The sequence below is a fragment of the Canis lupus genome, chromosome 7 (assembly GCF_011100685.1).
Source record: "Canis lupus familiaris isolate Mischka breed German Shepherd chromosome 7, alternate assembly UU_Cfam_GSD_1.0, whole genome shotgun sequence".
Classification (NCBI taxonomy): Eukaryota; Metazoa; Chordata; class Mammalia; order Carnivora; family Canidae; genus Canis; species Canis lupus.
In genome coordinates, this window is record NC_049228.1 from 353,294 (window position 1) to 368,599 (window position 15,306).

Here is a 15,306-nt window from a genome sequence, read left to right on the forward strand (position 1 = left end):
ACATCTGCCGGCTCCTTTGCTACTTCTCCTTCTACCGGCCATCCTACACTATACTTACTCTCCAAAATTCTATTTCTGCCTTTCTTCTTTGACAAATTACCATGTTCACGGAGCACGAAGAACTCAGACTTGATTCACACAACTGTCCTTCACAAAGACTGATCTAGGCACAGTAGCACTCATGGCGAGGAGCAGTGGGCAGGAAAACAAAGGTTGCAGAAACAATTGGAAGGGGGAGGAAAGAAAGAGAAAAAGGGAGAAAGAGAGAAAGAAAGAAAAAAAGAAAGAAAGAAAAGAAAGAAAGACAAGAAAAAAGAAAAAGAAAAAAGAAAGAAGAAAGAGAAAGAAAGAAAAAGAAAGAAGAAAGGAAGAAAGAAAGAAAAAAAAGAAAGAAAAAAGAAAGGAGAAAAACCACCTCAGCCATTTCTAGAGCTCTTCTGTGCCCAGGGAAGCATTGTCTATGACTGTCGGCCTCTCATCCCCGACCTGTGCCATCCCAAGAAAGACACACCGTAAGCAGAGCAGATATGGGAACGCAGACACAGCATCTCCAGGGGACGGCGGACTGTGTTCAACAACAAAGAATGGCAAAGACCAGAACTAAGACAAAGACCAACTAGGATAACAAGTTTTGGGTCTTGCTTCCATTCCACCCTCGCTGTGTAAGCACCTTCCTCCCAGCCCCCCTGCGCTCCATAGTTCCCTGACCCTCTTTTCAGCCGTGGTTCTCAACCGTGGGTTGATTTTGCCCCCAACCCCCACCGGGGAACATTTGGCAACGTCTGGAGATATTTCTGGTTGTCACAACCAGGGGATGCTAGTGACATGTAGTGCAAAGAGGCGGGGTGGGGGGTGCTGCTAAAAAATCTGCAACATCTGGAACAGCCCTGACAACCAAGAATGATCCCACCCAAAATGTCAATAGTGTCATGTTGAAAACCCAGCATTCCAATGGATCAGCAGCAGCAGCACACCTGACAGGATGATACCACTTTTTTTTTTTTAAGATTTATTTATTTATTTTAGAGAGAGAGAGAGAGGGAGCACAAGAGGGAGGGGCAGAGGGAAAGGGAGAGAGAATCTGAAGCCGACACGGGGCTCAATCTCACCTGAGATCATGACCCTGAGACCCTGAGATAATGGCCTGAGCCAAAAGCAAGAGTTAGACGCTTCGCCAACTGTACCACCCAGGCACCTCAGAATGACACTACTTTTAAACAATTTTTCAAAAGCAGGAAGTGTCAAAGTGATGTAAGGAGGGGATTCCTGGGTGGCTCAGCGGTTTCGCGCCTGCCTTTGGCCCAGGGCGCGATCCTGGAGTCCCAGGATTGAGTCCCACTTTGGGCTCCCTGCATGGAGCCTGCTTCTCCCTCTGCCTGTGTCTCTGCCTCTCTCTCTCCCTCTATGTCTATCATAAATAAATAAATAAATCTTTTTAAAAAATGATGTAAGGAGAAAATGGAATTATCACATAATACCATAATTATCACATAATTTTTTGACAGATCAAAAAATTATTCTAGCCACAAAACATAAAACCACTAGCTCAGTAAGTCATGGCATGCATAAAATATGTATCTAGAAAAAGTCTATAAAGAACAGAATTTGTGAGTGTGAAGTTTTGAGGAATTTCTACTAGGATTTCTTTTAACCGTATGCTTCTTTACATTTGAATTATGGTGTTTCCTCACATAAAAGGTTTTACTTGGGATTTGTGATAAGATGATCTGATTCCTCATGGAGGTATATCCATACTTTATAAATCTATGAATTTCTTCAACCCTCTGCACTCAGGGTTTTGCCCCTGCCACTCAACCAAAACTGCCCTTGTCAAGATTTCTAATGACGTCCTGGTTGCAAATTTTGAAATTTGTCAGCATATAAAGCCATGAGGTTTTCAGAGGCCGAGCCTCTGGGCATGATTTCAACGGTAAGAGGCTGAGCAGATGAACTCGAGGAAGCGTCGACACAGGGACAGGAGGGAGAGCAAGTGAGCGTGACCTCGCATAGCCACCTCGAGTTCTTCTAACTGTTCCTTCCGGTGTTTGTTTGCACCCATATTTCCACATAATGTGCTTACACTACCATTGTTCGGTTATTTCATATACATTTCATGTACGTAACTGTCATACATGACAGAGCATGGGCCCTTCTATGCTGCCCCACAATAGGCGCTGATCCCTCCGGTCTTCCGATGATATTTTCCCGGTGGTCACGTTCTCTCGTGAAGTAGTCACCGCTGAACCAACCACGGGCCGGCGATTCTCAGGCCTTTCTCCAGGGCTTGGGCCCCCTCTCAAGGACGTTTGCAGAGCCGTCTTAGAAGCCACAGGCGGCGGCGCCACACCACAGGGCAGATTTGCTCTAAGACAGTAACTGTCTCTGGAGAGATGTAGCCCTCCTGAGGCTCCTCAGAGAAGGTGTTTCCTCCGTCAGGATAATAAGACGATGTCTCCCTGAGGGGTGAAGTTTGGGCTTGGCTGCAGTCCCCCTATAAGACTAGGAGCCTCCAAAGTTTAGCAGTTTTCAGCTGCGACACAGATCCACAGATCCACAGATCCAGGTTCCCCAGGGGGACCTCGGGGAAGGGAGCGAAGGGAACTATTGCATCACGAAGCCCGCGCTACCTGCTGTGTCATGGGTAATAACGGTTTCTTTGTTTCCTTAGCAACCGGATTTGTGGCGTGTGGCGAGGCAACCTAGCAGCTACACTGTGCTTAGGGACTGCTTGATTGTTTGATCTCACAGCAGCAATCTGTGATTATATTTTCTTTCATGTGTAATTTCTCCTTGGAGCTAGTAGTTCTCTCTTTTATTGTTTGCACTGTCGTAGGCTCTCAGGATGCATCAGCAAGCAGACCGAGACGGCTACCCGTGTGGTGCGCACATATGGAAGTGGGAGAGGCAAGGCGCAGGAGAGCTGTGAGGCGAGAGACTGCAGGGGTTTGAATAAAGAAGTGACGTGATCTGACTGAAATTATGAAAGGATTATTCCAGCTTCTGGGTAGTGAACAGACTGGGTTGGAAACAGGGTTAATTAGGGTGCTTCCACAGGCATCCAAGTGAGAGAAGATGGTTTATTTATTTTTATTTTTTTAAATTTTTTTTATTTTTTATTTTTTTATTTTTTTGAGAAAATGGTTTAGACCAGAGTTGTGGTGGTGGAGGTGTAAGAAGTGGTTAGATTTTTAAAAATACATTTTGAAAATCAATCCAAGAGAATTTCCTGAATGATTGGTTGTAGGGTTTGAGGAAACAGTAAGAATAACTCCACAAGGTTTTTGACCAAATCACTGGAAAGATGGAGCTGCATCCCACCACCACCACTGAAATGGGAAAGAGTGTTTTATATGTCTTTTAAGGGAATTTGGTAGATTTCTCAGCAGGGCCTTGTACCTCCTTCATTTTTTTTCAAAGATTTTATTTATTCATGAGAGACACACACACACAGAGAGAGAGAGAGAGAGAGAGAGAGAGAAGCAGAGACACAGGCAAACGGAGAAGCAGGCTCCATGATCCCGGGTCTCCAGGATCAGGCCCTGGGCCAAAGGCAGCGCTAAACCACTGAGCCACCCAGGCTGCCCTACCTCCTTCATTATATTTATTCCTACATAGTTTATACTTTCTGTTGATATTAATATATTAAACTATTCTATAATATTTATAGGTATAGTTATCAATTATAATAAACTTTTTAAAAGGTTTGCTTATTTATTTGAGAAAGAGAGCACGAGTAAAGGGAGAGGCAGAGGAAGGAAGAGAGAATCTCAAGCAGACTCTCCGCTGAGCATGGAGCCCAATGTAGGACTCGATTTCATGACCCCTGAGATCATGACCTGAGCTGAAATCAAGAGTCTGATGCTTAACCAACTGAACCATCCAGGTGCCCTTGAACATTTTAGTATTTTAGTTTGATCTCATATCCAGAAATCACCGTGAATTTTCTTATTACTAATGATAGTGAGCTCATTGATTCTCTTGAACTCTCTAAGCAGATGCATACTATGTGTCACTAATGACTGTTTTGTCACTTTCAGTTCTAATTCCTCATTTATTTTTCTTATCTTATTGCACTGGCTGGAACAGAGATTGGCAAACTATGGCCTGTATGCCCAATATTTCCTACTACCTGTTTTTGTAAATAAAGTCTTAACGGGACACATTACTTTCATTCATTCATGTATCACCTGTATTTCATACAATAACAGCACAGTAGAATAATTGCAACACAGACTGTATGTCCTAAAATATTTGTTATTTAACCCAAACAGAAAAAGTTTGCCAACTCTTGGGCTAGGATTTCCAGTACCATATTAAATAATGGCATGATTACAGATATTCTAGTTTTCTTCCTGATTAATGGAAATGTATCTAAAATATGATATTTGCAGTAAAACATTGATATACAATCAAGTTAAAGAAGCTCTCATCTATTCCTAGCTTCCTAAGAATTATGGGGTTGAATTTTATTAAGTGTTTTTTTCAGCAACTAATGAGATGACCATATGATCATTCTCCATGAATCTGTTAGTGCAGGGGATCCCTGGGTGGCTCAGCGGTTTAGCGCCTGCCTCCAGCCCAGTGTGTGATCCTGGAGTCCTGGGATCGAGTCCCGCATCAGGCTCCCTGTGTGGAGCCTGCTTCTCCCTCTGCCTGTGTTTCTGCCTCTCTCTCTCTCTCTCTCTGTCTCTCTCTCTGTATTTCTCATGAGTAAATGAATAAAATAGTTTTGAAAAATCTGTTAGTGCAGAGAATTTTATGTAAAGATTTCCTATCTTCATATTCCTGAGATAAAACCAACATGATTATGGTTTATTGTTTTTTTTTTTTAAATAATTGTTGGGGCTCCTGGGTGGCTCAGTGGGTTGAGTCTGACTTCAGCCTGGGTCATGATCTCACAGTCCTGGGATCAGGCCTCACGTTGGGCTTCCTGCTCAGCGGGGAGTCTGCTTGTCCCTCTTCCTCTGCCCTCCCCCCAGCTTGTACTCTCTGTTTCTCTCTCAAATAAATAAATAAATAAATATTTAAAAAATAATAATTGTTGGAGGGGTACATGGGTGGCTGAGTCAGTTAAGTGTCAGCCTCTTGGTCTTGGCTCGGGTCATGATCTCAGGGTCATGAGATTGGGCTCTGCTGCGCTCAGCATGGAGCCTGCTTGAGATTCACTCTCCCTCTGCCTCTGCCCCTCCCATTTATGCTCTTTCAAATAAATGAATAAATCTTTAAAATAAAAAAAAATAATGATTGTTGGGGCACCTGGGTGTCTCCGTGTGTTGATGGTCTGACTCTTAGTTTTAGCTCAGGTTCTCATGGTTGTGGGATTGAGTCTCACACTGGGCTCCCCATGTTGGGCTTCATGCTCAGTGCTGAGTCTGCTTGAGATTCTGTCCCTCTGTACCTCCCCACTTATTCTCTCTCTCTCTCTCTCTCAAATAAATAAATAAATGTTGTATATAATTTGCTAATATTTCATTTATGAATTTTACACTTGTGTTCATAGAAATTGAATGACAATTTCCCTTTCTTGTGCTGTAATACTAAAACAGCATATATGCCCCAAATACTTACTGAACCACTAATGTAAGAAAGCACTTTGTAAGGTACAGGAAATGTGTCAGTCCCTACCTCATGGAGATGAAATTTTAGGCAGGAAACAGAAAATAACTGACTACAAAATGGATCAGACATAACCATGTCTAGGAAAAAGTAGGACAGAGTCAAGATGTCTAAGGAGATCAGGTTATTGAGGATAGGAGTGGCTGAAAAAAAGCTTCCTCTGAAGAATAGCTGCTTTAGTTCAGCTCTATACAAGTTTTCTATTGCTGTATGATAAATCGCCACAAACAGTAGCTAAAAATAATGCAAAGTTATAATCACATAGTTTCTATGGGTCAAGGGCCCAAGCACGGGTTACCTGGGTCTTATGGTCAGGATAAAAACAAGGTGTCAGCCAGGGCTACAATCTCACCTGAGGCTTAGAATCTTCTTCCAGCCCATTCAGATTGTTGGCAGAATTGAGTCCATTGTGATTATAAGATTGAAGTCCTAGTTTTCTTGCTGGCTGTCAACCGGGGGCTCATTCTCAGCATCTCAAGGCAGCCCTCAGGGAGCAGCTCCAAGGCGCTCGTACAACATGGCAGTCGTCTCCTTCAAATGCAGTGGGGAATCTCTCCGTGGTCTACTAAGACAAGTCATATGTAAGGTGTCCTACTCTTGGGGTGCTTGGGTGGCTCAGTCAGTTAAGGATCTGCCTTTGGCTCAAGTCACGATCCCAGGGTCCTGGCATTGAGCCCTGTGTCGGGTTCCCTGCTCAGAGAGGAGTCTGCTTCTCCCTCTCCCTCTGCTGCTCCCCCTGTTTGTGCTCTATCTCTGTCAAAATAAATAAACCAAATCTTTTTTAAAAGTTAAGTGACCTAATCAAGAGAGGGACTGTCCCATCATAGACAAAAGTCCTACCGACATTCAAAGGCAGGAAAGTATTCAGGTCATGTCTGACAGAGGGTAGGAATCCTGGGAGCCATCTTAAATTTGTGCCTACAACAATCTCTGAATAAGTTAGAAAAACCTGGGTGAAGGGTGGGTGGAAGGATGGAAGATGAATGTTTTAGGCAAAAGGAATGGTACTTGTGAAGACTAGTAAGAAAATAGAAAAAGTGTGGTGTTGCTAAAGGAGAGAAAGCAGATGGAGTCTGTAAGGAAAGGAACTTCTTTTAGGAAGTTTGGAGTCTACGCCTGATGTTTATTCTAAGAACAACAGGGAGCCAAGAATGGGGTTTTGGTTTTGCTTCTTTTTTAAGGATTGGAGCCCCCAGATTTTTACTTCCTTTAAGGAGGGTCTGTGTCTTGTTGAACTCTATATCCCCTAATGCCTAAAATAGTGCCTGAAACAGGATAGGCCTTAGCAAGTGTGGCAAGTGTGTTCTATGATGATTTTTGCCATTTGTCAACTTTCTATTTCTTGGATTCCCCCAGGTTTCATAATCCAGCTGCTCCTGCCTGCCTCTGATCCTTTCATTCGCATCCCTGTTGAAATCCATTCTCTGACCCTCTAGCCTCAGCCCCACACTAAATGCTCATATTTGCTTCTTTGATCTACCCTCTAAAAGTAAGAGATGCACTACCATCCTGGACTATAGATTTGCACCCAGACAGATCTCCCTATCTGAGAAGGAGAAACATAGCTCCCTGATTACAACTATCTGCCTTCCTGCTAGTCAGTAGGGCCCCTGGGAATTGCTATGATTCACCCAGGAATATTTATAAACTTAGAGATTGCTGTGCTTTTCGAACGCTGGACCTCAAATACCTTCCACAAGCACCTTATTAGTGGTTAAGTCTATAGCCTTCTTGTTTTTTTTTTTTTTCAGTGAATAAACTTGTGAGAGGGAAAAAAGCAGTGAGAGACGAAGGGAAAATCTATACCTTTAAAAATACCTGAGAGACAAACAAATCTCGTGTATGGACCTTATTCGGATTCTGATCCAAACAATACATTTTAGAAATGTAAACCAGACAGAGACAGTATGGGATGTAGAAAACTACAGAGCAATACCTCTCATGAATGTGGCTGTAAAAACTATCAACAAAATATTAATCGAGCACAATAATGTACAAAAAGAACAATACACAAGAACCGAGTGGGGCTTATCCCAGGAAAGCAACAGTGGCTCAATATTAACAACAAAAAAACCAACATAATCCACTATGTTATAATGTAAAGATGATCATATCAATTGATATAGAATAAAACATTTGGCAAAGTTCAGCATCCATGCAAGAAAAAAAAAAAACTCTTAGAAAACTAGGAATTAAGGGAGCTTCCTCAACCTGATAAAGGGCAGCTACCAAACACCTACAGCTAACATCACACTTAATGGTAAAACACCGAATGCTTTCTTCCAAAGATGGGGAACTAGGCAGTAGTACTAGTCTGTGCAATAAGGCAAGCAAAAGAAAAGGCATATAGACTGGAAAGGAAGAAACAAAACTATATTCACAGATGACATGATATAGTAAATTCCAAGAAATCGATCAAAAGCAAAACAAAACAAAACCTTCTTAGAACTAATGAATGAGCCTAGCAAGATCACAAAATACAGGATCAACACATAGAAATCGGGCTATTTCTATCTAATAATGTATAACTAGAAATCAAAATTTTAAGAAGCAGTGGCATTTAAAATAGGACCCCTCTACTATGGCCTGGATTGTGTCACCTGCCCCCTCAAAATTCATATATTGAAGTCCTAGCCTCTAGCCTCAGAATGGATCTCTCTTTGGAGACAGTCTTTAAAGAGGTCGTTAGAGTGGGGCCTAATCCAATAAGACCAGTGACCTTCTAAGGAGAGGAGAATAGGACACACACACAGACGACACCCTGTGAAAATCAAGGTGTGTATCTATGAGCCAAGGCAAGAGATCGCAGAAGAAATCAAGGACACACGTGAATCTGGTTGGGAAACTGTGAACGAGACGGAATGGCCATCTTGGCAAATGTGCCGCGCCGGTGACTCTCAGCATCTATTTCTGACTCCTCTTGTCCCATTTTGCTGCCAGCAGAGCTCAGTGCTGAGACACTGTCAGTGCAATCGTCTGAGCCGTCAGGGTAGCTGACATCTGGCGAGTGCTTTGCTCTAACAGCTAGTGCGTTAGGAACACTACGGGTCTCATTTAAGCCTCACTACAGGGCCGCGGACTAGGCTCCATACGGTCCCGGGTCTCTGACCCCGAGGTCGGGGAACCCAGGGCAGGACAGGAAGGCACCTGTCCCAAGGGAAGCTACCGAGGGGCCCCGGCGGTCCGGCGCTGCTCAGCCGGGCCAGTGTGGTGAGACCAGGAGACGAAGCTGCCCCGCCGCACCGTCCACCCCCGGAGGAGCCCCGCGCCTCCCTCCTGCCGCACACGCTCTCCCGGCAGCGCCCGCGGACCCGGGGTCCAGCCCCCAGCGCGGTGTGGCTCTGCACGTAACCGACTCCCGTGTAGCTCGGGTGAGCGGACCGGACCGAAGCGGCAGGAGCGGAAGGCTAGACGGGGAGGGGGCTGGAGCGGCGCTCCCAAGGGGTCCTGGACTGATCCGGGGGCTCCCGGCCCCCCACCGGGCCACCGAGTCTGGGAGCAAGCGGGTGCGGCTCAGATCCCGCCAGGCCCCGCCCCGTTAGGGCCCCGGCCATGGCAGGCCACGCCCCAGGCCCCGCCCCCATCGGCCCCGCCCCGTTAGAGCCCGCCAGGCCCCGCCCCGTTAGGGCCCCGGCCATGGCAGGCCACGCCCCAGGCCACGCCCCCATCGGCCCCGCCCTGTCAGGGCCCGGCCCGGCCATGTCAGACCACGCCCTAGGCCACGCCCCCATCGGGCCCCGCCCCGTTAGGGCCTGCTAGGCCCCGGCCACGCCCCCATCAGGCCACGCCCCGTTGGGCCCGGCCCCGCCCCGCCCGCCCCGCCAGGCCCCCGCCCGCCCCGCGGCGCATTGTGGGATCTGGCGGCGGACCCCGCGGCGGACGACGAGGTGCTCGGTCATGGGCTTCCAGCCGGTAAGACCCTCGCCCTGCCCCGCGTCGGTGGCCCCGGCCCAGTCCCGGAGGGCTGTGCACCCAACTCCGAGCCGGGGTTCCGGCCCCGGCCCGCCCCGGAGGGCTGTGCACCCGCCCTGGACGCCCAGTCGGTGACCCCCGGCCCTGGAAGGCTCCGGCGCTGCAGCTGGCGGGCGCCCGCGGGGGCGGCTGGTCGTCGGGAGCCGGACAGCCAGCCCCCGGCCAGCCCCCGGCCAGCGTGACGGCCACGCGGCCTCTCTACACGCAGGGCCCCGCGCTGCTGGCCTCCCTGGGCGTGGGGCTGCTGACTGTGCTCGGCCTGGCCCTGGGCTCCTACCTGGCCCGGAGGTCCCGCCGGCCGAAGGTCACTCTGCTGGACCCCGATGAGAAGTACCTGCTGCGACTGCTGGACAGGACGGTGAGTCGTCCGGGAGGGCGGCGGGGTCGGGCCGTCCCAGGGGTCGGGCGCCCTCGGGGGTTTGGCCGCAGGACCTGCCGGTGAACCGCGTCGTGCCTCCCCCAGACCGTGAGCCACAACACCAAGAGGTTCCGCTTCGCCCTGCCCAGCGCCCACCACGTCCTGGGGCTGCCCGTGGGTAAGGACGCGCGGGCGGCCCCTGTCCCTGGCGATTCCCACTCCCTCCCCAGCTCTGGACCCGTGAGCTGCAGGGTGCCCCGGACATCCCTCGCCCTCCCCCTTCTTCCTCCTCCCTGCAGGGCTTGTTTCCACCTCCCCTGGAGCAAACGCTCGCTGCCCAGACCTCACTCCCCCGCTGCTGCTAAGGCCCTGGCAGTAACTGAGGAGTGTCTCCAGTGAGGGGGGCTTATGAGTGATCAACTGGGGGCCCAAAGGGTCCTCGCTGCTGAGTAGCTCACTGGAACCATGCCAGGAAGCAAGACATCCCAGTCCTCCCAAACCCCCTTGAGTGTTTTGAAAGCTGACAGGAAGCCAGCGGCCTCGTGTAGCTCTCCACATGCCCCCAGGCAAACACGTCTACCTGTCTGCCCGGATCGACGGCAGCCTGGTCATCAGGCCGTACACGCCTGTCACGAGTGACGAGGACCTAGGCTACGTGGACCTTGTCATCAAGGTAAGGGAGCACAAAGGAGCCCTCGGGAGCTCCCTGTCCTTCTCCTGCTGGAGTTGGTAAACTTCCGAGATTTGCTGATACGGGAGGCACGTGTGCGCTTGGGGCACATGAAGACGGTACGTGGACTGGGGAGGCCAGTGCGGGCGCCATTCCTGCCCCAGCTTCAGGGAGGATCGCCCGGCAGGAGCTCAGAAGGCAGCGACGTTCCACGTAAAGTGCTTTCCGCTCTGTGTCACCAGGTCTACATGAAGGGCGTACACCCCAAATTTCCTGACGGAGGGAAGATGTCTCAGTACCTGAACAGCCTGAAGATTGGGGACGTGGTGGAGTTCCGAGGGCCCAGCGGGCTGCTCACTTACACGGGGAGAGGTAACGCCTCTCCCCTCCTTGAGCCGGACTTGCACTTCCCCGGCGCCCCCGTCCTGGCACAGGGCGGCTGTGCGTGTGCGTGCACGTGCGTGTGCTCACTGGCAAGGGCCAGAGCTGCGCCTCCCTCAGACTAGCATCAGTGTGACGGAAGGCATATTTCTCAGCTCCGCTAGCCCCAGGGATCGGTTCTCTATCCACCAGAAGTCCCAGCCGTGAGGGCTGTGGAGGTGTCTGCGGCAAACCGGTGCCTCCCTTTCCCTCCCTCAGGGATTCGCTTCTCAGACAGAGAGTGTCAGGTGGCCAGAGACCGCTCCTCTAGCCCCTGCCCCTGGGAACAGCTGCGGGCATTAGCAAGCCCCTGGAGCTGCTCTGGGCCACTCGGGAACACAGCCACATTTGGCCCCTTGCCTGGCGCCCTCCCCAGGAAGTGACCCCCTGCCAGAGGCAGCTGATGACTCACCGGGCGGCGGCCCCAAGCTGACTGGTACTTAGCCACATGGGACAGATAGTCCTGGCCCCATTGTCCCTCAAGTGTACTGTTGTCAGGGCTGCTCAACTCAAGCCTCCATCGAAGCTCCAGGATCTGATTTCAGAGCAGCTGAAATTTCAGAGCAGCCTGGGACATATTTTCAGTTTTGTATTTGTTTTCTTATTTCCCTATATTGACTTTTTTCTTCCACCCCTCTCTTCTCTGGACTTTTCAGGGAATTTTAACATTCAGCCCAACAAAAAATCTCCGCCAGAACCCCAAGTGGCGAAGAAACTGGGAATGATTGCCGGCGGAACAGGTGTATGTCCCTTGAGGGGCCGTTCTCTCCCACCATTGTTGATTGTTGCCATGAAAACACCCAAGTGACCCTCAGAAGGTTCGGTAATCACAGCCAAGCTATTAATCAGGGGATTCCTGGCAATGCCTAGACCTCCCAGTATCTGAAAAACAAAATCATAATCAGGTAGAAACAAAAAAAATTTTTTTCTTTTTTTAAAAAATTTTTTTTAACTAATAGAATGAGAGAAATAAACCAGGTGGCCGCTCCCAAGACCTCCAATTGAATGACTCTAATAATCTTTAGGTGAGAATAGAGAAGCAGCTAGAAATAGAGGAGTCGAAAAGGAAGAAAATGAACAAACACTGGATGTTTCTAAATATCAGACGCTATTCCACTCACTTTATATCCGTATCTATGAAGCAGATGTTAGTTTTTCCCTTTTACAGATGAAAACAGTGGAGGTTCAGAGAGGCGGAATGGTTTCCACAGGGTTAAATAATAACATCCGGAGGCAGGATTAGTATCTAGCTCTGTCCAGTTCCAAAGCCCATGCACTGAACCCATAAGCCCAGTGTTCCAGAACCTTCATTGTTGAATCAGTAGGTAGTCATGTGAGTCCTAGCCTCCAATAGACGTTCAGAGGAAGAGTCTGATATTGGTTCCTTAGAGGGATCTCAACGGCATGATCTTAGGTGAATAGTGAGCATGACCACAGTTCGCCTATGAAGGTGAGTGTGGGGTCAAGCAATGTCAGTGCTGCAGGACGCACAGGAGGACAGGATTAGGGTGCTAAGGGAAGACGGAGCAGAACGAAGATGAGAGGTTGGTCAGCTAAGGAGCAGGAGCTGGGCAGGGGCTGGGGCCATCCTAGCTCACTGTGGGCTGTCTTTTTGCAGGAATCACCCCGATGCTACAGCTGATCCAGGCCATCCTGAAAGACCCTGAAGATCCAACCCAGTGCTCTCTGCTTTTTGCCAACCAGGTTGGTTTACTTACGTCAGGCCTCAGTCTTCAGAGTGGTGGCGGAGGCAGGCGGAGCGATGTGGCCCCAGCAGGCAGAGCTGCTCCAGTGCCTGTTGCGGCCTCTGCCCGAGGTCCCCCTGCACGGCACAGGACCCTTTTCTGCCGCAAGGAAGACAGAGCATTGAGCAAAATCCTTCCCTGGCCCCTAAGGGAAAATGAAAAGAGAACAGTTAAGGAACCTAGTTCTAGCTGTCGAAGGTTGCTCCTTGGATTTCCCCTGTTAAATAGTCCATCTTTCTTCTTCAGAGTGTGTAGATAAAGCCTCTTCCCCTGTCCTTCCCCTCATGCTACCTCTCTAAAAGTCTTGCTTATTCCTAGAACTTTCTATTTCTCTCCGGGTTGGAAGCTCATTACAGCAGAGAGCCTTTTCTTCTGTGGGCCTGAGGAGGTTCCTAAGACTTTGCTCCCCCCCACCTTTTTTTAAAGATAGATTGATTTATTGATTTATTTATTGATTTATTTATTTATTTATTTATTTATGATAGACATAGAGAGAAAGAGAGGCAGAGATACAGGAGGAGGGAGAAGCAGACTCCATGCTGGGAGCCTGACGCGGGGCTCAATCCCTGGACTCCAGGATCACGCCCTGGGCCAAAGGCAGGCGCCAAACCGCTGAGCCACCCAGGGATCCCCTGCTTCCCCCTTTCAGACCGAAAAGGACATAATCTTGCGGGAGGACCTGGAGGAGCTGCAGGCCCGATATCCCAATCGATTCAAGCTCTGGTTCACTCTGGATCACCCCCCAGAAGGTACCCTCCCCATTTCGGGATGTCCCCAAATCAGGGCCTCCCCCCCGCCCCTGGGGGTTCTGACTTCAGTGAAACCGATCACCAGTGCCACTGCCAAACTCCCAAGTGTGAGTGCACAGACCTAGTGCTCTCCTGGCCCCTTCCTTCTGGTCCCTGTTTTCCGGGGCTGGTGGGGACGGCTGTGCAGCTGGAGCTGACCAGGCATTCCCACCTAGCTGCTGCTACCATTTGATGCCTTCTCAGGGGGCTTTACCCAGGATTCACCCCTCCCCACTTTCTCGTATCCTGCCCCCTTGCCAGCGAGAGTCTGGAGTATCTGCCCTCTCCTCTCTTCTCTACTTCAGACTGGGCCTACAGTAAGGGCTTCGTGACTGCTGACATGATCCGGGAGCACCTGCCCGCCCCAGGGGACGACGTGCTGCTGCTGCTCTGTGGGCCACCCCCAATGGTGCAGCTGGCCTGCCATCCTAACTTGGACAAACTGGGCTACTCACAAAAGATGCGATTCACCTACTGAGCATCCTGCTTGGGGTCCTGTTTCCCTGCAGTTATCCTCAGACAGTACTCACGCTATAAGCCCTAGATTCCTTTCCTGACAGTATCAGCCTTTTTGTCTTAACTCTGGAGCCCAAATCTGGATGACACCCGCAGGAACAAAACCCATGTAGCCATGGAAGAGGGCGGAGGCTGAATTGCTCTCTGGAAGCCCCACCCCCACAGCCCTAATCTCCCTGTGATTGAAGGTCCAGCTCAGGCCCATGGAGCAATTTCTTCCATGGATCAGAAAGAAGGAAGCATGTACATTCGTTCCGTGGTAGCATCACAGTGTGTGTGTGTGACGAAAGGAACAATCTGCGTAATGGGTTTTCCTTAATATTTGGTGCTTAACCCAAGCAGATTCTGCACGTGCGAGTGCACGTGCAGCAGCCTTACAGACACCGTCTCATAGAGATTGAGGAAGGGAGAAAATGATTTCTTTAGACCCCAGAGAAGGGAATCTGAAATATGTTTGTGTGTGTGTCTCTCCCTGCCCCTGCCCAGGCTGGAAGGAGACGACTACCCACAGTCTAAGAACATGCCTGTGGCAGAAACCTCTGGCTATGCAAATAAATGGGGCTCAGGCCCCTGTGTTGTACCTAAGGGGTTGCTGTGTTTGGGGTCCTTATTTCTAAGGCATTTCATGCCTGGGGATCTTGGGAGGAAGCATTTTCCAGCACAGAATTTCTCCCAGGCCTTCCGGAGAACCTTTGAGCAGTAGTGCCATGTGCTGAAATATGACCTGCCACTGAACTCAGGGATCACCTAACAGCTGCCTCTGCAGAGCCAGAAGCTCAGCTTCTCCCTGGAGGCTTTTAAGGGTGGGGGAGGAGAACACAAGTTAGAGCAGATGCTTTTGGAACCCAGGTAAGATCACAGTGGTCGCTTGGTTTGGCTGGCCTTTCCCTTCTTCCTCCTGGTCCTTCCTTCACCGTACTTGGACTTCAGGTCACCTGGCAAACTAAAGTCTTGTCTTGCTGTTTGGGAGGGAAGCTTTCTCCTTTAACTAGTAACCTGATCTCACCAGCCCCAGCCAGACTTGGTGCCCGGATAGAGTTGGCCTCCCCCGGGCCCATCCGTCCTGACTGCCCTTGGCCTCTGCTGTGATAATCCGCCCCTTCTCCCAGGGTTGGACTAGGGCAGCTTCCTCAGGTCTTTGTTAGTCCAACTGGGACAGAACAGGAAATCAGTCTCAGGAGGAAGGTTGACATTGCTTCTCTGTATGCAACTATGTCTTGT

At 49.6% G+C, this 15,306-nt stretch overlaps 1 protein-coding gene and 1 long non-coding RNA gene across 2 annotated transcripts in view; one reads left to right on the forward strand and one right to left on the reverse strand.

Annotated features, from left to right (window-relative positions):
* The window catches only part of LOC111096577, a 55,522-nt gene extending 41,433 nt beyond the window's left edge, over window positions 1-14,089 (reverse strand). The window contains exons 1-2 of the long non-coding RNA XR_005361773.1: window positions 12,755-14,089; window positions 12,158-12,547 (exon numbers count right to left, since the gene is read on the reverse strand). This is a non-coding gene — a long non-coding RNA (uncharacterized LOC111096577). The remainder of the gene's footprint in view (window positions 1-12,157; window positions 12,548-12,754) is intronic.
* Window positions 12,135-14,664, forward strand: CYB5R1 (cytochrome b5 reductase 1). The gene is made up of 3 exons (NM_001160425.1): window positions 12,135-12,740; window positions 13,431-13,530; window positions 13,875-14,664. The coding sequence occupies exons 1-3, from the start codon at window positions 12,666-12,668 to the stop codon at window positions 14,045-14,047; spliced, it is 348 nt and encodes a 115-aa protein (NP_001153897.1). The 5' UTR covers window positions 12,135-12,665; the 3' UTR covers window positions 14,048-14,664.
* The last annotated feature ends 642 nt before the right edge of the window (window positions 14,665-15,306 follow it).